The 21,132-nt window shown below is 48.6% G+C and overlaps 1 protein-coding gene across 2 annotated transcripts in view; it reads left to right on the forward strand.

The window, feature by feature from the left end:
- Positions 1 to 21,132, forward strand: part of Cep89 (centrosomal protein 89) — a 40,971-nt gene that overhangs the window by 14,244 nt on the left and 5,595 nt on the right. Inside the window, exons 7-18 of one of the 2 annotated variants that reach the window (XR_007588173.1) lie at positions 1,295 to 1,337; positions 3,123 to 3,341; positions 3,628 to 3,770; positions 6,273 to 6,323; positions 6,829 to 6,912; positions 8,927 to 9,030; positions 12,695 to 12,810; positions 14,899 to 15,079; positions 15,565 to 15,732; positions 17,450 to 17,591; positions 18,203 to 18,384; positions 20,851 to 20,940. Coding sequence is in view for 1 of the 2 variants with exons in the window: in XM_050118954.1 (XP_049974911.1) it covers positions 1,295 to 1,337; positions 3,123 to 3,341; positions 3,628 to 3,770; positions 6,273 to 6,323; positions 6,829 to 6,912; positions 8,927 to 9,030; positions 12,695 to 12,810; positions 14,899 to 15,079; positions 15,565 to 15,732; positions 17,450 to 17,591; positions 20,851 to 20,940 (1,341 nt within the window). In the remaining variant the exon portion in view is untranslated. The remainder of the gene's footprint in view (positions 1 to 1,294; positions 1,338 to 3,122; positions 3,342 to 3,627; positions 3,771 to 6,272; positions 6,324 to 6,828; positions 6,913 to 8,926; positions 9,031 to 12,694; positions 12,811 to 14,898; positions 15,080 to 15,564; positions 15,733 to 17,449; positions 17,592 to 18,202; positions 18,385 to 20,850; positions 20,941 to 21,132) is intronic. The other variant, XM_050118954.1, reaches the window with a different exon arrangement.

The following is a 21,132-nucleotide window of genomic DNA, read 5'->3' on the forward strand; positions in this document are numbered from 1 at the left end:
TGCTAGGCAAGTGTGTTATGTGTGAGCTACATCCCTAGTGGATAAACCATCAACATGACTGCCCCATAGGAAAGAGGAAAACTTTTATTGTAGACAGGAGGGAAAGAACAGCCAGAGGCATCCGGAAGAGTCCAGAGCAGGAGAGAAAGCAGTGGACTGAACATGGCCAGCAGACTGGACTTGGCCATGAGAGAAGTGAGGGAAAGAAGTGGGGGAGGGCAGGAGATAGAGACAAAGAGAGGAGCAAGAGAGGGGGAGACTGAGCGTGAGACCAAGACAGGGCCTAGCTGAAACAGACCAAGCTGGGGCCTAGCTGAAATAGCAGGGTTATAAGGAGAGGTGAGTGGCTGGGGGAGGGGAGCCCCTGAGCTGGAGGAAGTTCAAGGTAGAGGAGGAGGTGAGAAGAGCTAGGTGCTTGTGGTACTGAGGGTGCTTGCAGCCAGGCCTGCGCTTTGGTATGCTAATAGGCATCACCGATAGCCATGTGTCCCCTCTGGCTCCCAGTAGAAGGGACTGCTCTGAGTTCCTGAGGAATGCTGACTTTAGTCTAACCACCAGAATTTGGGGAAGTGTCAGTTCCTTTGAACCTGACACTTGGCCCTTACCTGATATGCTTTAAACAGGAGGAACTGCCCCTCTTCCAAAGTCCAGTAACGGAGACGACTTAGGAAGAGTAAGAAATCGTGTCTGTAATTTCTACAATGGTGGGCAATTTAATAGCCAAGTGGGAAGCATAAAAATAAGTCCCCACTGAAGTCTCTAGATTTAGGGACATAAAAGTTCATCTTTTTTCACCGGATGTGGGTCATACTGTAACCCCAGCAGCTGGGCTTCATCCCAGCGGGAGCATCATGAGTTCATGGGTCACAAGCTGAAGTGCAGCTCCTGTCTCAGAAAACAAGACAAAAACTCACTCTGATTCTCAGACTTATAACCTTGCCTGCTTTCCAACGGGAACTAAAATCTCAGCACCGCCTCCATATGTAGTGGGAAAGCTACTGGCAGCTCCCAGCCTTCTCTTGCTTCTCCGTTTCCAGATTGAGAGGCAAGTGTGACTGTTCTCCCAGCAGTCAGAGCTCGGCTATGCTACAGTCAGTGGGTCCCCACCAGGGCCCTGCGCTCACAGTGCGTCACTGGGTACCTGCACCAAGACGGAAAGACAGCCGGAAAGACAGCCGGAAAAACAGCCGAGAGCCCACCAGGAGAGGCTGCCCCTGAATGTTTGGCCTCACTCAGCGCCAGTCCACTGTGGGAGATGCTCACACTGTCTCATCCTCTGCCCTTTCTTCCTTAGGATGAGAAAATGCCGTTGCGTGAAAAACCTCCTCCCTCTCCAGGTACTGGCTTTTTGGAGTTCACTGCAAGAGGCCATGCTTAGTGTCTGCAGGGTACCCAGGATAGTCTCATCTGAGGAAAGTTTGCAACTCCCCTGAAGGCTGTGGCATCCATCTGCCCCTCTGGTTAGGTTCGAGGAAGATGTTAGTCACTGAATATTAGGTGGGCACAGGGTGGGTCTGTGGGGAGAGCTCAGGACCTGGGGTGACGGTGGGCCCGTAGGACGGGTTGAGTCCTTGTGTAGGAGGTGACCCTGTGGGGTGTGCTGGAGTTCTGGGTGTTGGTGAGTACAAACAAGGGCTCTGCTTGAGGCCTGCTGCTCTGTGAGGCTGACCTGTGCAGTCGGGGAAGCAGCCGCTTGCAGAGTAGATTTGTGTAGTCTGGGGCTGTTCTGTCTCCCATCACTCATCTGAAAGCACTATTTTGTTGTATTTGGATTGACTACATTATTGCTCTTTCTTGGGGACTTTGGTTGTGTTCTGAGACAATACTGGCTCCCTGACTGCCGGCTCATAGGCTCTTTCTCCACTGAGAGTGGTCCATTGCGCAGCCGTCTGGATTTCGGCTGTTCATCACACAAGTTTGGAAGATGCTCCAAGTAGGAGCCTCAAACCTCCACGTGCACACTGACACCTGTGTGTTCACACCAAACATCCTCACATCATGTGCAGGCAACAATTATAAAATTAACAAGAGCCAAATTCAGGGAAACAAAAAGACGTATTCAGTATGGCCACTTTAGGGAAAGGGACAAGGAATTCCAGTGGCAATCCTGCAAAACACAAGCGCAGCTGGGTTTTAGCTAGAGGCCAGAGTTAGTGATCTCCAGCTGCGTGGGAAAAGTCTGGCTCCTCCTCTGGCTGCACTACCCTTCAGCCTTGTCCTTCCCCCAGCGTGAGATTCCTAGTGGGATTTCCCAGTCACTAGGGTCCATTGCTTGCATGTTCTGATAGCCAAAGTGAGGGACACACAGTCTCTTTAAGCGTCAGGAGCCGCCCCTACCAAGCAGTAACTACCTCATGTAGTGGGCCGTTGCCTGATGCACAACACACAGGACCTGCGGGGCTAAGGAAACTGAGCCCTCTTCTCACAGGGGATAAGAGCTAATTTCTTGGGCTGGAGAGATGGCTTAGTGGTTAAGAGCATTGCCTGCTCTTCCAAAGGTCCTGAGTTCAATTCCCAGCAACCACATGGTGGCTCTCAACCATCTGTAAAGAGGTCTGGCGCCCTCTTCTGGCCTTCAGGCATACACACAGAATATTGTATACATAATAAATAAATAAATATTTTTTAAAAAAAGAGGCAATTTCTTCTGAGCCATGAGTGACCTGGGCCTGAGAACATGGGTTGACATTCTCCAGTAGGGAAGCAGTTATATGAATTTAATAGTCACTGAGTGCTGCCATAAATCAAGGCTTTTACCAGATGCTCTGAGCAGGTGGGCTAGCAGCAGAGCCAGGAAACCCCTGCCATTGGCTCAGATGCTGTCTGAAAGCACCATTAGCCTCTGAAGTGGTGCGGGCCAGTGCCCTAGTCACTGCCCAGAGGATTACCTGATAGTCCAAAGGATGCCAAGCCTGCAGGGTAGAGGCTCCTCACTGCCTCCTCTGGCCCCGCCTCCTCCCTTCCTGCTACCCTCTGAACCTTCCCCTGGGAACCCAACTTCTCAGACTCCAGGGACAGGGCCCCAGGCCTAATGTGACCTAGTTGCTTACGTGGCTTTGGAATAAAGTGTCAAGTGTTTTAATGTGCAGTGCTCACATCCGTTACGTTTGTTTACCCTGCAGATGGAGCCGCTAGAGTACATCAGAGATACACAGAACTAACCAAAGAAAAGTTTGAGGAATTAAAAGAAGAAACCATGCATCTACGTGCCGCAAACCAATCTCTCAGCCTCGAACTGAGTGCGACGAGACAAGCAATGAAGGACCTGGAGCTGAGGCTGAAGAGGGTGGAGAAAGACAACAGGAAGCTGAAAGAGGCAGAAAAGGCATCCTCCCAGGAGGGTGAGGCCCGGGGACCGGCAACGGAGAATCTACTTCCTGTTGTATATCGATATGCATGGATACTTATGTTGTGATAGTTAAGACCCTTCATTAGTACCCTTATGCTTATTAAATTTTGATTTTATCTGCTGTAGCTTATATATATATGTGTGTATGTGTGTACACATTATATATATTTATGTACAGTTTATTACCAGGGAACAAAAAGACTGACTAGTAGTTGATATAAAATCTGGTGACTTTGATATGATTGACTCTAGTGTGACATGAAGTTGATGTTTTTCAGTGGTCACACCTGAATTACTTTGCCTAAGGAAGCAAGGCCAAGACCTGGTGGATGAAAACGAGGGCTTGAAGATGATCGTTCATCGTTTGAACGTAGAGCTCAGCCGCTACCAAACAAAATTCAGGCATTTGTCTGAGGAGGAGGTAATGTTTGTTTACTTGAGCCTTTACTGTGGAATGGATCTCTGGGTCTTGGGAGCTTCTTGGGAACTCATGCCTTTAATCCCAGCACATGGGACACAGAGGCAGGTGGATGTCTGTGAGTTTGAGGCCAGCCTGATCTACAGAGAGAGTTCCAGGACAGCCAGGGCTACACAGAGAAACCCTGTCTTGGAATAAAAGAAAACTTATTTGAGAGTGCCTGCACACACGTGCGTGCACGCATGTGCACACACACGTACACACACACACACACACACACACACACAGCCTGTCACCCAGTATTGACTCTGGAGCTTGAGGCCTGCCCTGGGGCTACATACTAAGTTCAGAGGTTGTCTGAACTACACAATTGAGGCATTGCCTTTAAGAAAAAGAAAAGAGGGGTCTGGAGAGATGGCTCACAGTTAAGAACACTTTCTGGTGTGGTTCAGTTCCCAGCACCCACATCGGGTAGTTCACAGCAGCCTGTAACGCCAGCTGTAGGTTTTGACGGCCTCTTTGGGCCTCTTGAGAGCACTGCACTCACGCGCACATATATATGGGCACACGTAATTTAAAATAAAAGTAAGCTTTAAAGAAAAACATTTTCGTTGGCTTGTTTTTTGTTTTTTGTTTGAGACAGGCTTTCTCTGTGTAGCCCTGGCTGTCCTGGAACTTGCTCTATAGACCAGGCTGGCTTTGAACTCATAGAGATCCACCTGCCGCTGGGGGCATAATTAGCTATTCCATCAAAAACGCCACAAAATATTAGTTTCTCCCTCATGGCTACAGCGAGTATCTGATAGGAACAACTCAAGGGGGCACAGGTCTATACTGGCTCCTGGTTCAGGGGCTGCAGCCACCGTGGCAGGGGAGGCTGCTACTGAAGCACAGCAAGACTTGTTACATCCCTGCAGATCAGGAAACAGAGAGGCAGACTGGCAGCGGAGCTACTCTGCCATGCTCCAGACCCGTCCCTGACCCCATGTTTTGTTGGCGGGGTCCCACCTCCTACAGTTCTGCAGCCTCCACAGACAGCTCCGTCAGCTTGTGACCAAGTACTCGGGCCTGAGCTGTGGCAGCAGTCCAGACTCAAACCACAGACAGCAGGAACCCAAAGCAGGGGCCATTCCCTCTCCTTCACTGGTTTACATCCTGATTCTGGGGATTTGCCTGCTTTGAACAGTTCACAGAAATGCAAGTTGCATTATTTGTAGCCTTTTATTGTGACTGATTTCTTTCATTTTGCATGATACTAATGTCTCCTTTTTAGTGCTGCTGGTAATTGAACCCTGGTTCTTGTACGTGTTAGGCAGGCACTCTACTAACTCCAGTGTTCTTTCTTTCTTTCTTTCTTTCTTTCTTTCTTTCTTTCTTTCTTTCTTTCTTTCTTTCTTTCTTTCTTTCTTTCTTTCTTTCTTTCTTTCTTTCTTTCTTTCTAAGGAAGGGTCTCAGACTGCATCCCAGGCAGGGACTCACTATGTAGCTCAGGTTGGCCTCAGCTGCAGCAGGAGCCTCCTACCTCGGCTTCCCAAGTGCTGGGATTATAGGCATGCGCCATCACACCAGCTCCAAGTGTGAACATGTTAATAACAGAGTTAAGCTTGGGGAGTTCACATGATCTAAAACACATCGCCTTAGCATGTCTTCTGTAGGCTGTGGGTGGGGGCAGAGCAAGTGGGCCCAGGGACAGCTCGCTGCCACTCCTGTTGTTGCCCCTTGCATCCCCCACTCCATACACTTTCATGTGACCCATGCAAAGGCCACATTTTCTATGGCATTTTTCCTAGTCCCTCTCTCCAGATGTGAGCTCCCTTTTGCTTATTATGCGTGTGTGTTTGTAGGTAGGTGCTCATGCACAGGTACACATGAAGAAGCCTAAGAAGAATGTGTCTTCTCCCTCCCTCCTTCCCTCCCTCCCTCCCTCCCTCCCTCCCTCCCTCCCTCCCTCCCTCCCTCCCTCCCTTTTCCAGTCCTTTTTTCCTTCGTCCTTCCTTCCTCCCTTCTTTCTTCTTCCCATCCTTCCTTTCTCTTCATGTGGAAACTTGAAATCTAGAGTAGTCTGAATGTTGAAAAAGTGTTGTGTGTCTGTGTTAGTTCCTAAGTTTTTTTTGTTTTGTTTTGTTTTTGTTTTTGTTTTTCGAGACAGGGTTTCTCTGTTGATTTGGAGCCTGTCCTGGAACTAGCTCTTGTAGACCAGGCTGGTCTCGAACTCACAGAGATGCACCTGCCTCTGCCTCCCAAGTGCTGGGATTAAAGGTGTGTGCCACCACCGCCCGGCTAGTTCCTAAGTTTTATATAGACCTGTTAACTAAATGAATGTTTGTTCTTAGGTAACGTGTTGCTGTATCTCGGGGATGAGGGTGTTGCTCTCAAACACTCCCCGTGTGTATGCACACACATGCGCACAAGCAGAGAAGGATGGTGTCTGTTCTAGACTAGGAATGTCTGTCTGCCACGTGACTTCAGGAACAGCTTGATCTTCCATGTATGCTTTGTTTTCAGAGTTCCCGCATTGAAGGCCTCCCATCAAAGGGCCCCACACCCCCCTGGTTGGTAAGCGAAAGTTATTTACTCTCAAGCCCATAGTCTCTGGCTCTACTAAGAACCATTCCAGAATTAGTGTGTTAGTGTGTTTTCTTCCTATTCTAAAAGCATGATGAAGCCAGGTAGTGGTGGCACATGCCTTGCATCCCAGCACTTGGGAGGCAGAGGCAGGCAGATCTCTGTAAGTTCCTCCTGGTCTACAGAATAAATTCCAGGACTGGCTCCATTGCTTCGGTGAAACCCTGTCTTGAAAAACCAAAAAAAAAAAAAAAAAAAAAAAAAATTCCATGATGAGCCAGGTGGTAGTGTCGCCACTTGAGAGGCAGAGGCAGGTGTATTTCTGAGTTCAAGGCCAGCCTGGTTCACAGGAAAAAAATCCAGCACAGCTAGGGCTTACACAGAGAAACCCTATCTCAAAATAACAAACAAAAGAACCAAAACAGTACAACCAAATGGTTGTATTCAGTGCAGGAAGTAATGCTAATCACCCTTTACTTCATTCCTCCGTCCACAGCTGGATATAAGGTACCTCTCACCGCTGCTGCTGGCTTATGAAGACAGAATGAAAGAGAAGGACGAACTCATCACCACGCTGGAGGTAGGTCGGCGGGCGTCCCCGAGACAAACCGTTTCAGATAGAACCATTCAGACTGCAGAAACAGCTCGAAGGTAAACGTGCCAATGTGGTGTGTACTCCGGTGTCTGTTGAGGGAAAGAGGCAGAGAAGGAAGGAAGGCATGTTTGGCAGAGAGGAGAGATGGCGGGATGCAGTGGCTTTGGGAAGCTGTCCAACGACAGGCAGTCCCCTGCGCATGGAGATCCTGGGAGGCAGAGGGGGAGCAGGGTAGTACATCACCTGTGACTCTGAGGCTATGGATGCCAGTGCTAGAGCAGATGCTGGGCAAAGAGAGACCATACTCAGGGTCTTTTAGGGAATCCTAACACTCCTGGATCACAGGAAGCACCAACCCCAGAGGCGCATCATGATCGAGTTGCTGGCAGTATTAAAAACAAGAATTTGTCCATTTCTGTTTGCTCACTATTTCCTGAGAATAGCAGCCATTCCAACTGTAAGGAGACCAGGTCTGGGCGTCATCAACCCCCCTGGGCCCTTCTGTGCCTCACACTTCTGAGGTCTTCACTATGAGTATTGGAAGGATCCAGGAGAGAAGAGTTGGTCTCTAAGGAGTCCCCCGAATGGGACAGAGCCCAACAGCCTGGTCTTCAGTCATGCCTCCATTACCTGCCCCATCCCATGAATACCCATGACATACCATTGAACGTTGGATTTTTAAGAGCATTATCTTTTGTTCACTAACCAAAAATCAATCATAAAATTTCCATTTAGGTGCTCTTTTTAAATAAGGGGTCATCTCATATTTTCTATAAAGACACAATTAATAAATATTGCCGACTTTGTGAGCGATGCAATTTCTGTCCACAAATGCTCAATCTGCTTTTGTAGCATGACAGCAGCCCTGGATGGCATGCCAATGACGGGTGGGACCGTGTTCTCATAAAACTCAGTAAAAACTAACAACTGGGGCTGGAGAGATGGCTCAGAGGTTAAGAGCACTGACTGCTCTTCCGGAGGTCCTGAGTTCAATTCCCAGCAACCACATGGTGGCTCACAGCCATCTGTAATGAGATCTGGTGCCCTCTTCTGGCATACAAGCATACATGGAAGGAATGTTGTACACATAATAAATAAATAAATCTTAAAAAAAAAAACCTAACAGCTGACCCGATGGCTTCAGTTTGACAAGACACTTACAACATATACATAAAGAGCCGTGTGGACTGTCAGCCGCTGATGAGTGTTCTGGCTGAAGGGGAGGGGAGGGAGCATCGCAGCAATGTTGCCTTCATCGTTCAGTACTGTAGGGTCAGGCGGCAAGAGAGTATTTCACGACACCCAAGGTCCCCACCAAAAGTCTGCACAAGACACCGCATGTCAGCTGGGACACCACAGTGAGGCCCAGATCAGAAACCCAAATCTGCCCATGTTGCCTATGTCAGGGTGTCGGGCTGAGCAGGCTGCTCCCTCTGAGTTGGGGGCTGTCTGTGCTCTGCACAGGACAAGGTTAGGAGACCTCCTCACTAACACCCTTACCTGCTCACAGGCTTTAATCTAGGACCAAAAGTTCCTTTTATATAAAAACTCCAATTTACCTACAGAGTGAGTTCTAGGACAGCCGGGACTTCACAGAGAAACCCTGTCTTGAAAAACCAAAATCCAAACCAAAACAAAACAAATACTCCAATTTACCCTTTAAAGTCTAAACAAAGAAAACCTTTCAGTGTCTGGTTGTTTTGGGTTTTTTTTTGTTTTGTTTTTCTTCTAAGCCCTTCCTTTAAAGTCTCCAGTTGTTTGTCAGTTACAGCAAAGTGGTCGACCCCTTAACACCCAAGTTCTGCCCTGTGTGCCGGTGACTTGGCTGTTCTCCCAGTAAGCTGTGCTCCTGAGCCCACGGAGGGGCTCTAGAACCTGGAGGCTAAACTTGGAGCTAGAGCAGGACTCGGCCGTCACATTTGATTTCCCCAAGCAGCAGCATCCCAGCCGATACTGAATGTGTTCATGTGGGTGACGGTTTCCATGCGTTTCATTTCAGGAGGAAATGAAAACCTTTAGGATGCGAGTCCAAGAAGTGGTGAAGGAAAATGAAGGATTGCATCAGCAGTTAAATAAGAGTAGCCCCGTTACCAGCGAGGAATGGCAAGTGGTATTTGCTAACTTACAACACAGTAGGGACAGGCTTTGTGATGTCACTGAGAGCATAAATGCACTTTGTTTTTTAAAAATTAAGCGCTTTACCCAAAGCCCATACAACACAGTGAGCCTCTGTACAGTTAGAATAGACACTCGGGATGGACACTTGTAGCTACACAGTCACAGTTTTACCCTTTCCGGATCCAGTGTATTTTATGCAGATGTCCACCCTCCAAAGCCAGAAAGTCCATGACAGAATTAGAACAAGAAAAATAATTCATGTCCACTGCATGCATTCACAGTCAGGCTATGTTACGTTATGGTGTGTGATGTTTTTATTTGTTTACAACTGTTATGCCCAAGTTTCTGGTCCCCAAGTGAATTCATGGAGCTGGATTTCCGATGCAGATTACGTGAGGGTTTTTAATAGTATTCAGTTTGGACCACACCTCCACCAACGCAGTGGGTGAGGGAAGTGCAGCCCCGAACCCAGGGAAGGGGCAGACTTTTGAAGGGGAAACACCGCAATCAGGGGAGTTGAGTCCTATCGTTTTGGGATTGGGTGAGGAGTACATAGGATAAGGAAGTTTCTGAAATCATTGGTCAGTTTTGGGGCACGAAAACCCTAGCGAAGAGCCGTTACTAACTGACAAGGTGTCTTCAAGGACAGGATGCCTCCTAGGAACATTGACCTCATTGTTGCCCTGCTCCCTGTCTTCTCAACTGGCCAGTTTTAGGGTATCTGTTCAGATTTCTGGTATGGCAACACAGTTCTGGAGCCAGGGTCAAGGCTTGGTTATATACCAGGAGGCCTTTAGGGAAAACGGAATCCCTGTAAATTAAGGCTTACTTAGATCTTTGGTCTCACCCAAGGCTTTCAAATAATAAGTTTATAAATTTTTTTTTAAAAGATTTATTTATTTATTATGTATACAACATTCTGCCTCCATGTATGCCCACACGCCAGAGGAGGGCGCCAGATCTCAGTACAGATGGTTGTGAGCCACCAGGTGGTTGCTGGGAATTGAACTCAGGACCTCTGGAAGAGCAGACGGTGCTCTAAACCACTGAGCCATCTCTCCAGCCCCCTATAAATTTTTTTTTAAAAGGAAGAATTTCTCAGACATAAGATACAACTCCAGTAAACTCTTCTAAATTGGACTTTAAAATTTTTGTTTTTAGTTTTTGAAGTGCTGAGGATGAAGCCCAGGGCCTCAGGTTGTGTTGGGCAGGTAGGTGTTCTACCACTGAGTCCTACCCCTAGCCTTCAGCTTCGGGAGACAGGTCACCCAGGGAGCTCTAATTAGCCTTGACCTCTGCAGTCTTTCCAGGTGCTCGGCTGGCAGTCACGTGCCAGCACACCTAGCTCTAAATTAGTATTTTAGTGATAGTTATTATTATTACTACTACTATTATTCCTTTGGCCAGGTGTGTGATGGTGCAACCTTTAATCCCAGTTACTCAATCAGAGGCAGGAGGATTTCTGTGAGTTGGAGGCCAGCCTGGTCTACTTAGGGAGTTCCAGGTCAGCCAAGGCTACATAGTGAGGCCCTGTCTCCAAACAAACAAAACAAGGAAACACATTTAAACAGGACCCTGGGCCCATACCTCAGTGGTGAGCTCTTTGTTCTCAGCCCAGGCCCTGGGTTCAGTCCATAGCACTGCAAAAAACTAAAACTAAATGGGTAAGCAAATAAAGAAATACGTTTTCTAATTTCTGGTTCTCAAGCCAGAAGCTCATTTGCTCTGCCCGTTTGTGCTCATATTCTGAAGTAGCACCTTCCTCTGGGGCCGCTCCGACACTTAGTTGCCCTGCCAGTAGGATCCCCCTCAGATCCCAGGACGCTTCCCCTGCACTGGGTTTCTACACACACTCCAAGTGCTCCCCGATTCTTCCACCCTGCATCCTTCCTGCTCTCATCCCCACCCTCCCCCAGCCTACCCTCAAAATTTACTCTATCTCCCCTTCCCAGAGAGCTCCATGTGCCCCTCCAGAGCCTCCTCTTCACCCCCCTCTCTGGGTCTGTGGATTGTAGTTTGATTTTCATTTACTTAACAGCTAATATCCACTTCTAAGTGAATCCATACATATTTGTCTTCCTGGGTTTAGGTTACCTCCCTCAGGAGGATTTTAAAAATTAGAACAAAGGGTCCCTTTAAAAAAAGGGAAGAGAGCCAGGCATGGTGACACCTGCTGGCATCTAAGTATTTGGGAGCATGAGGCAGGGGGATCATGAGTTTCAGGACAACCTGAACTTAGAGTGACACCTTGTTTCAGAAGGAAAGCAGGAAGCAGCAAAGGGTGAAGGAAGCTGGGAAAAGATGTGGAAGGAAAGAATGACAGGAGGGAAAGTCCAAGAACAGAGAGACCTGTCCGAGGTGGAGCGGTGGGGTGGGGTGAGGAGGCTGACTCAGCCTCGTGGGCAGCCCCCTTGGGGATGTCAGTGTGCTCAGCAGCCTCCCTCGGGGATGGGCAGCGTGCTCAGTCACTATTGCCCTAGCCTAGCTCCACCACCATTGTCTTGTCTTCCACTGCCTTTCTTAAGGTACTAAGGTCCTTTAGCTCGTCCTAGCTGGAATTTTCAGTTATGAAAGTTGAACTGATGTGGAATTTACAGTGCATTGCATAAATGGGGGCTTTCTTGGGAGATCAAGGCTGGGTGTATTTGTACAGTTTTAAGACACTATTCCAAAGCCGTCTAATAAGTTGGTTTTTTTTTTCCTGATTTATTCTTAATATTACTGACTTTTTTCTTGTTCTTTAACCCACTCCCTTTCTGTCTGTCTCTCATTAGAAAAGAGCAGGGTTCTAAGTGATAACAACCAAACATTCTTTGTTTAGCAGTTTCACGGCAGTTCAGTCTGGCCTCCACAGAGCTCTTCCTGTCTCGGCTTTCCAAGTGCTGAGGTTCCAGGCTTGTAACACACACCTGGGTTTCTTTGTTTATTTGTTTTTTAAAGAGTAAAAAAAAATTTTTTAAATGTATGTGGGTATCTTGTCTATGTGTGTACCTGGTGTCCTTGGAGGCCCCAAGAAGGCATCCGATGCTCTGGAACTGGAGTGACCACGTGGGTGAGCTGCCACATGGATGCTGGTTATCAAGCCCAGGTCTTTTGGAAGAGCAGCCAGTGCTCTCTCTCGACCTCTGAGCCTTCTCGCTAGCGTTTTATTTTTACTGCTTGGGAAATTAAAGTCTCGCCTGTTATCTAGGCCTGCCCTCAAGTCCTGGACTCAAACAGTCTCTCTGCTTCAGCCTCAGCAATGCTTGGGACTTTGGAAGTGTGGCTGCCATGAGTGATTATGAGTGAATGGTTTCAGAGTAAAATGGGACCTTCCAGCATCCAACAATGTCAATTATATGGGTGCAGGATTAGATGCTCCAGTGTAAGAGACCCAGCTGCCCGTTTGTGACTGTCTTACCTGAGTGGCATGCATGCGCAGTCCTCTGTCCTCTGCCTTTGCACGGACGGGACTTGTCACCTACCTCTTGCTGTTGCTGCCACATCCATCCCTCAGGCATGACTGCTGCCCTTTCCCCCACTCACCACACATGGCGGCATTTGCTGGGAAAATGGCGTGGTCGACGTGAAAGCATGCACTGTGGTGCATTCCCGTGGGCTCTCGGCACGGCACCTGAGCACAGTGTTTGCTCTCTTGAATCACTCCTAGGAGGCAGCTCCAGGCTCAAGCAGAGCTGGTTCTAGATGAAAACAAGCTGTTGATAGAGCAGTTGGAGATTCAGCAAACAAAAGCCAGGGATGCCCACCAGGAGCACCTCCAAGAAGGTGAGTGACGGGGATGTCCTAGAAGACAGGGCCGGGGTGGGGAATCATACTTTCCAGAATTGTAAGGCGTCATGCTCCGCGCATTCTCAGTGTTGGGTCTGCAGTCAGCCTGTGTGTTCTCTGATCCCCTGTAAGGTCAGCTGAAACGGCTGTGGGAAGGATAGGGTCTGGGAAATTGGAAAAGTTACAGAATGAAGTGTTTGAAACAACTCAAGACTGTTTTCTCAGATATTTATTGAGTGCACAAAAAGTGGAACTTTGCTGGGCCCCCTTTCCCTTCTCTCCCCACGCCCTATATGCCAAGAAGCACGTTCACGTTGAGTTACAGCCTGTCTTAATCAGTGCTGTATTGCTGGGAGAGACATCACGATCAGGGCAACTCTTATAAAAGACCGCATCTCACTGGAGGCTTGCCTGCAGTTTCAAAGCTCCCCATCATGGTAGGGAGCTTGGCATACACACATGGTGCTGGAGAAGTAGCTGAGGGCTTTCATGGGCACAGAGAGAGCTTGAGACTGGGCCTGGCATGGGATTTAGAAACCTTAAAGCCCACCCCCAGTGACACACCTCCTTGAACAAGGCCACACCTCCTAATCCTTCTAATCCTTTCAAATAGTGCCACTTCCTGGTGACTAAGCATTCAAATCTGTGAGCCAATGGGGGCCATTTGTATTCAAGTCATCACACATCCCTAACCCTAGGGTATTGAGACAGGGTCTGCTGTGTAGTCCTGGTTGGCCCAGAACTTGTCAGAGTCCAGGGTGCCTTTGAAATCACAGCCCTCCCACCTCTATCCCAGTGCAAGGGAACAGGAGTGTGCCACCACTTGTGGGTGAACCGTTGATCCTTTCTTCTGTCAGGACTGAGGGTATCATAGGTTAAATGTCTGGTTCTCCAGAACTTCCCAGGAGTACCTCTTCTCCCATGCGTCCTCCCTGTCCCTAGAGCCGCCATAGCGGAAGACAGTGTTCTTCAAAGGGAGTCAACTTGAGAGTTGCTTCCCTTGCTTTGACTAAATTCAAATAGGAGCCCCCCATATAGTGGCACCTCCTCCTATGCTCCTTGAAGAGAGGGGTCACAGACCAGGAGTCTGAAACAGCGTGCCTTGTCTGATCGCTGTGAGGGTCACTCTTTCCTCTGTCCCTGCTCACGTAACAACTCCCTCGGAGGGCTGGAGACATGGCTCAGCCATTAAGAACACTGGCTGCTCTACCAGAGGACCTGGGTCCAATTCCCAGCACCCACATAACAGCTCACAACTGTCTGTAACTCCAGTTCCAGGGGATCAGACACCCTCACACAGATAAACATGCAGGTAAAACACCAATGCACATAAAGTAAAAAATAAATCTTAAATTAAAGCAAAACAATGACAACAAAAACCCAACAACTCCCTCCGCACCACTGAGAGTTCACTGCCAGCCTCTGTTGCAGCTGCAGCTACCAAGCTTCGGGTCCAGGCTGGCCTCAGGGTCACTCCACAGCCAAGCATGACCTTGAACTTCTGATCCTCCTGCCTCTGCCTCCCAATCGCTGAGACAGCAGGCAAGTTCCACCAAGTCTGCTTTATTTTCTCTTGTGTGCAGTTCTGGGAATTGAACCCAGGACTTCGTGCGTGTGAAACAAGTGCTTTACCAGCTGAGCTCACCCCCATCCTTAAAAGGTCATTTGTGTAAGATAACTGATTTTTAGGAATTAGCCTAAGACCTGATGCAAGCTACGCAAACTGAGCCACATTCCTGTCTCCCTTTGGTGCCGTTTTTTGTTTGTTTTTTGAGACAGGGTTTCTCTGTATAGCCCTGGCCATCCTGGAACTCTCTTTGTAGACCCAGCTGGCCTTGAACTCACAGAGATCCTCCTGCCTCTGCCTCTTGAGTGCTGGGATTAAAGGCCTGCGCCACCACTGCCTACCTACCTCCCTACTTTTTTAAAGATAAATTTTTGAGATAGGATCTCACTATGCGGCCTAGCCTAGCCAGAGCTCAGGATCCTCCTGCCTCAGGCCCCAGTGTACCACCATGCCTAGCTAACACGCAAGTGCAAGCTTTAGTCAGTCTTCTGTGCCACGGCTTGATCTTTCCCTTCCAGTTTCTAAGCTGACGAAACAACTCATGCTCCTGGAGGCAAAGACTCAGGAGCAGGAACAGCAGCTGGCGGAGAGTCAGGGGCAGCTGGGGAGCTTACAGGCTAGATGCCAAGAACTCAAAGCACAGCTGGACAGCAAGATCGCCATGGACGTTCATACATCAATTGTCAATGAGCTGAAAAGGTGAGCGCGTCGCCTCAACACAAGAGGTTGCCTGAGCCCTCCGTGTGAAGCGTAGAGTAGACAGAGGTTGCTCAGTTTTTGTTTTAGTTTTGCTTTTTGTGTGTCCACTAGGGCCTGGAATCTGGCCGCCAGCCATCTGCTTCCTTTTAGCCTCACTTGATTTTATATGACCCTCTACACGGGGTGTGCTCTACCTGTGCAGAGGGTGCACTGTGCAGAGGGTGCACTGTTCACGGGGTGTGCCCTACCCACAATGCACTGTACAGACGGTGCACTGTACACAGGGTGTGCCCTACCCTCAATGCACTGTGCAGAGAGGGTGCACTGTACACGGGGTGTGCCCTACCCACAATGCACTGTGCAGAAGTTGCACTGTACACAGGGTGTGCCCTACCCACAATGCACTGTGCAGACGGTACACGGTACACTGTGTTCTGAGTATGTGTCACTGTACATATGTGTCTGCCGTTTCTTGTGTCCTTCAGCCAGTTACAAAAGGAAGAAGAGAAAGACAGCGCTGAGATGGAGGAGCTGCTGGGGAAGCTGACAGCCCTCCAGGTGCAGAAGAAGAGTCTGCTTCTGGAGAAGAACAGCTGGACCAGCAGAAACAGAGCGCTAGAGGCTGAGCTGGAGCGCATGCGCAAGACAAACAGGTACCCTGGGGTGTCTGTGTGGGTGCACGCACATGTGCAGAAGCACTTCATTTCCTTTTTATCTTCATTTTATTCCTTTTATCTTTTCTTTCTCTGATAAGGACAATAAAATGGAAAGTAATAACCAAAGGGACGGATATCAGAGTATAAGTGTAACAAAAGCCTTTCTGTGGTTCTATAGTTCTCAAGAATATGCTTCAGATATTGATAACCACAGGGCAACCCTGGGCTCTAGACGGTCTCCTAACCACCTCCCGAAAGCCTGTTTTTTCACCACTACATCCCAGTTTTCTTTCTTTTTTCTTTGTTTTTAATACTTATACATTTATTTTTTGAAATATATATTTTTTTAATGTATTTATTTATTATGTATACAACATTCCTTCCATGTATGCTTGCACACCAGAAGAGGACTCCAGATCTCATTATAGATGACTGTGAGCCACCATGTGGTTGCTGGGAATTGAACTCAGGTCCTTTGGAAGAGCAGTCAGTGCTCTTAACCTCTGAGCCATCTCTCCAGCCCAAGTTTTTTTTTTTTTTTAAGATTTATTTACATATCATGTATACAATGTTCCTCCTGCCTGTACACCTCCATACCAGAAGAGGGCACTAGATCTCATTACAGATGGTTGTGAGCCACCATGTGGTTGCTGGGAGTTGAACTCAGGACCTCTGGAAGAGCAGCCAGTGCTCCTAACCTCTGAGCCATCCCTCCAGCCCCTTGAAATATATTTTATTCTTTGTATTATACATGTATATATACTTTGGATCTTGATCATTTCCTCCCCCTACTCCTCCCTTCCCCACCTGTACACACCACACACACATACACACACACTACACCTACCTACCCACACACCATACACATACATATACCACACACACTGTGCGCATACGCACATGTACACACACACACACACACACACACACATACAACAGAGCAGTGTATCCCCTCCCCACCTTAATATGGGATCCCATTTTTAAAAATATCTTAAAATGAATCAAAAGTTAGGAGACTAATATTTAATTAGCTGGTTCATTGCTAGCCATTCTGTGAGTGCTGTTTTGTTGTTTGTTGTGATAGGGCCCACATGGTAGGGCAGGCTGGCCTGGAGCGCCAGCAGTCTTCCCAGATCAGCCTCCCAAATGTGGGGATGGTAGCATGCCTGCACCGCTGGCTGAGAGGGTAGCATGCCCGCGCCATTGGCTTTCGAATCTTGTTAACTGGATCAGGACTCAGCCCTGACACCTGACTTCATAATAGATTTACTTACTTCTCAAAACTTAAAAGAAGATGTACGTTGCTGGACAATAGCACTTAATTGGTTAATTCTGCAGTGTTACGGGTTGGGACCCAGGGCCTTGTACATACTAGCCAAGCAGTCTGTCACCAATCCACGCCCCATCCCTAAGTCTACTAGTATTTAGGTATTAAATGGTATGGTGGCACATACCTTTAATTCCAGCGGGCGATCTCTGTGAGTTTGAGGCCAACGTGGTCTACACAGTGAGTTCCAGGACAGCCAGGACTATATAAGGAGACTATCTCAAAAAACTACACACACACACACACACACACACACACACACACACATACACATATGTACACAGACATACTGGTTTTTAAACATATATCTGTATACATATATTCACTCCACCCAAGCTGCACGCGGGCTCACTTGTTTTCATTTTCCACCACTGGGGACCTCTGCAGGCGTTACCAAAAGAAAATCGATGGCCTCAGAAAGCAAGTGGAAAAAGCCATGGGGAAGGAGATGTCTGCCCACCAGTACCTGGCAAACCTGGTGGGCTTGGCAGAGAATGTCACCAAGGAACGAGATAGTCTTAAATATTTGGTGAGTCTTCTCAAAGTTATGTTCTGTGAACTTTAAGTTTTATTGTAAATGTGACTTTAATACTATTTTTTAAGCAAATGTATAAAATCTTCTGATTTTAGTATTTTAACCACACTTAGAAATTCTCCAAAATTTTTATCTTTTAACCATGGGCAAAACCTTTTTTTTTTTTTTGAGACAAGGTGTTGCTGCATAGCCTAGGCTAGACTCGAACTCACGATCCTCCTGCTTCCCAAGTACTGAGATTATAGTTCAACCAAAATATGTTTTAAAGAAAATCAGCCAGAACTTCTAAATAACAGCAAATGTTATTCTAGAGAGTGAACTGTGGGGCCGGGTATGGTGGTACCGTGCCCATCACACACCAGTGGGTGTGTCTGTGTACCCCTTTACTCATGGCCTGAACAGCTCCCGCCAGCAGATGAGTCCTGAAGACCCCAGGCGCAGGGCTGGAGGGGCAGCTCGGCAGTCGCTGCCCCGTGTGTGCAAGGCCCTGGGCTTGATTCCCGGCTCTGAGGGAGGGAGCGAGAAACGGACTCCTGGAGTTAGATAGCGGTCTCCTACAGATGTAGTAGCAGGGAAGGGAATTAAGTCAATTATTGGTGTCCTAGATGCTGGAGCAGCACACAGCCAGCAAGAACCTGGCACGGTTCTAGACATTCCCACACTGATTCAAAAAGATGTCTGCAGCAGATTGTGTGGGCGAAGAAGACAGCTACTCTCTGTGTCAAGCCATGTGCACTCAGAAAGTTCTCATAGATTCCCCAAGCTCCTCCCAGGGGCGGACTTCCAGGTGACGTTTTATAAGCCTTCTTACTTATTTGAATTTTCTCTTCTGTGTGTTTTGGACACGTAGCACTTCCCTGCATATAAGTGTGCATGGTTTTTCAAACCCATCATAGCTGCTAGCATGTCATATTAATGAGTGTCTTGATGAGAGAGCAAGGGGACACCCTGAGTGTCAGAGAAGAGAGGTGGGGGCTATCAAGGGTGTTAGGAAGGTCCTCCCCAGGGCAGTGGGCAGAGGCTTTAGCCCTTGCTTATGGAGGAAGAAGTAGAAATAGCGGGGAGCTTGAGGGAATGTTGCTAATTATTTTTAATTAAAAAGAAAAACACACTAATTGGACGTGTCTTGGTATTTTACTGTACTTAGTGTTACAAGGCATTGTTCACGATGTGACAGTGGCTGACAGGGCTCCAGTAAGTCTCATTGTACATTGCCGGCCATTTCCAAGCTGTGATTGGTTACTATTGTGAGGAGCGAGGGTCACAGCATCACTGCATCACTGCGCATGACAGAAGACAGCCTTGTCTTCCACTGGGCATCCACTGCGCCATCTCTCAGGCCCCCTTACTGGCAATGTCTGAGTCCTTCCTGACTCTGACCCAGCATGGTAGGAACCTTAAAGCCATTGAGATCTTCAGCCTGGGGCTTCCTCTGAAAAGTTGCTGTCCTGGCCACAGTGCTGAACATGAGGTGTTTTCTGTCACAGCACCTAGTGCCCCTTCCTGCCACACGCCCACTGGGCTGTTGAGAGGGCCAGCAAAAGCTTGTTGGAAGGTGCCAAGCAAAGCTGCTCACCTGGAGTACCTTCTTGAGCACCTGCCCGCCTTACAGTGTCGCAGTAAATAGAAAGCCATCTTATCCCATGGCAGGACACACGGGGACCCCCTTCCCTGGCAAATGAACTCACCTCCCGTGTGGGCCATAGAGTGGTACAGTCTTTTGTGGCACAGCCGGGGATACTTTCCAACTTCAAGTAGCCGCTTCAGACCCATACCTCAGCCTTATGGACCAGGTGTGGAAATATCATGGAAGCCGTACACTCTGTATATAAAGATTTAGAAGTTGTAAGTTTAGCCAACTTGATCTTGTAATGGCCTGAAAGACAGGTCACTGAATCAGAACTGGATGTGGGCAGAGGTGCTGCCTTGCGCCTGGTTCAACTCTTCAGCAGGACATCTGCTATACCAAGGCCCTGTGACAACTTGGGGAGCTGACAGGGCACTTGGGGTCCTGTATCATCCAGACCAGGACTACATTGGCTTCCCCACTGGTCACATCCCTCCCGCATGCCAGTGTCTCTTGACCCCCCTCCCTCCCCCCCCCTGCAGTCTTTAGGAAAGACCTCCACTGCTCTGGGAAGTATCTGCTGATGGCCAGGGGTCACATGGAACTTTCAGTGCCCCATTTGGTTTCACCTACTTCTGTTATATCTTTCTGAGGGAGACACCGTGGTCTGGGGAGTAGACATGGAAACTGCCGCTGGACACTTCTTCCTGTGGGCTGGCGCATGTCATTAGCTTTCTTTCCTTCCTCGGATGCCAGCTGCCACCACTAGGCCGCCTTAGGAGGGAGGCACCGTAGACATTTCTCCTTCATTCTAGCAGCTGGGACCCTTAGTGGTGTGTGGGAGCTTGTCTCCCATCTGGGGAGCAGTGCCAACTGCTTGGCTTCAGACGGCATCCCTCTTGGATATGCTATCTGCCATGCTGGTCTGGGAAGAGCGTCAGGTGTCTGTACTGTTTCTGTCACCCCCTTCTATTCTGTTGTGATTACATGAGACAAGTGATCCCAACACTTACTCCTTGAATACTAATGAAGGAACCACGGCCAGAAGCTGCTTAAGAAAGGAAGAGTTTCTTCTGGCTTGTGGTTCCAGAGGAAGAGTCCATAGCAGCAGGCATGGCCGCAGGCAGCCAGGGCAGGAAGCTGGGAGGTCCCGTCTCAGCCACACACAGGAAGCAGAGGATGCACTGGAAGTGGGGCGAGGCTAACAACTCTCAGGGCTCACCCCCAGTGATAGGCTTCCTCCAGCAAGGCTCCACCTCCTTAAGGTTCCATACTTCCCAAACAAGGCCAGCCACTGGGGACCTGTGGGAGACATACCTCATTCAGACAGCTACAGGAGTGCTGTGTCCACTGGCATAGCCATGTGTTCTGAAGCCCTTAGAGGCCTGGTCTGAGGGACCCCAGCTCCTCCTTTTGTACCTAGGAGAGATGCTCAGTGTGGTCCCCATCCTTGTTGGTCCTTAATCCTTGTCCCAGCTCTGCCCACAGCCCTCTCTCAGGTAGTGAGCTCCTTTGTGACTGGGGATGTTCTCTGTAGTGTGTGCAGGGGGAGGGGGTCGCTAGGGATTGGACCTGGGGCCTCACGAATGCTGGGCAGGTGGTATGCCAGTGGGCTAAGACCCAGAGCAGTTCACAGGACTTTCTGTGTAAGCTAAAGTAATGCTTCCGTTTCTACCCTCTCCGCAGGCTCAGTGTTTAGAGAGTGAGAAGCACGGAGTCCTCAACAAAATCCTGAAAGGCAACATTCGCCTGGGGAAGCTGGAGGAGAGGGTGAAGGTAAGCAGCCGTCAGTGTGTGTCTCCCCGTGGGAAAGGGGCTTCCGAGGGGGTCTGTGTATCTCACACGAGAAGAAAAACTGTGTCGGACTTTGCTGGCAGACAGCACCTTGTCCCCTCTCAGGTAAGCTGTGGTTTGCTGCATAATGAAACACCATGCAATTATTTGTTTAAAAAAAAAAAAATACAGGGA

Source organism: Alexandromys fortis, unplaced genomic scaffold (assembly GCF_014885135.2).
Source record: "Alexandromys fortis isolate MF-2015 unplaced genomic scaffold, M_Fortis_MF-2015_v1.1 scaffold_140, whole genome shotgun sequence".
Taxonomy (NCBI): domain Eukaryota; kingdom Metazoa; phylum Chordata; class Mammalia; order Rodentia; family Cricetidae; genus Alexandromys; species Alexandromys fortis.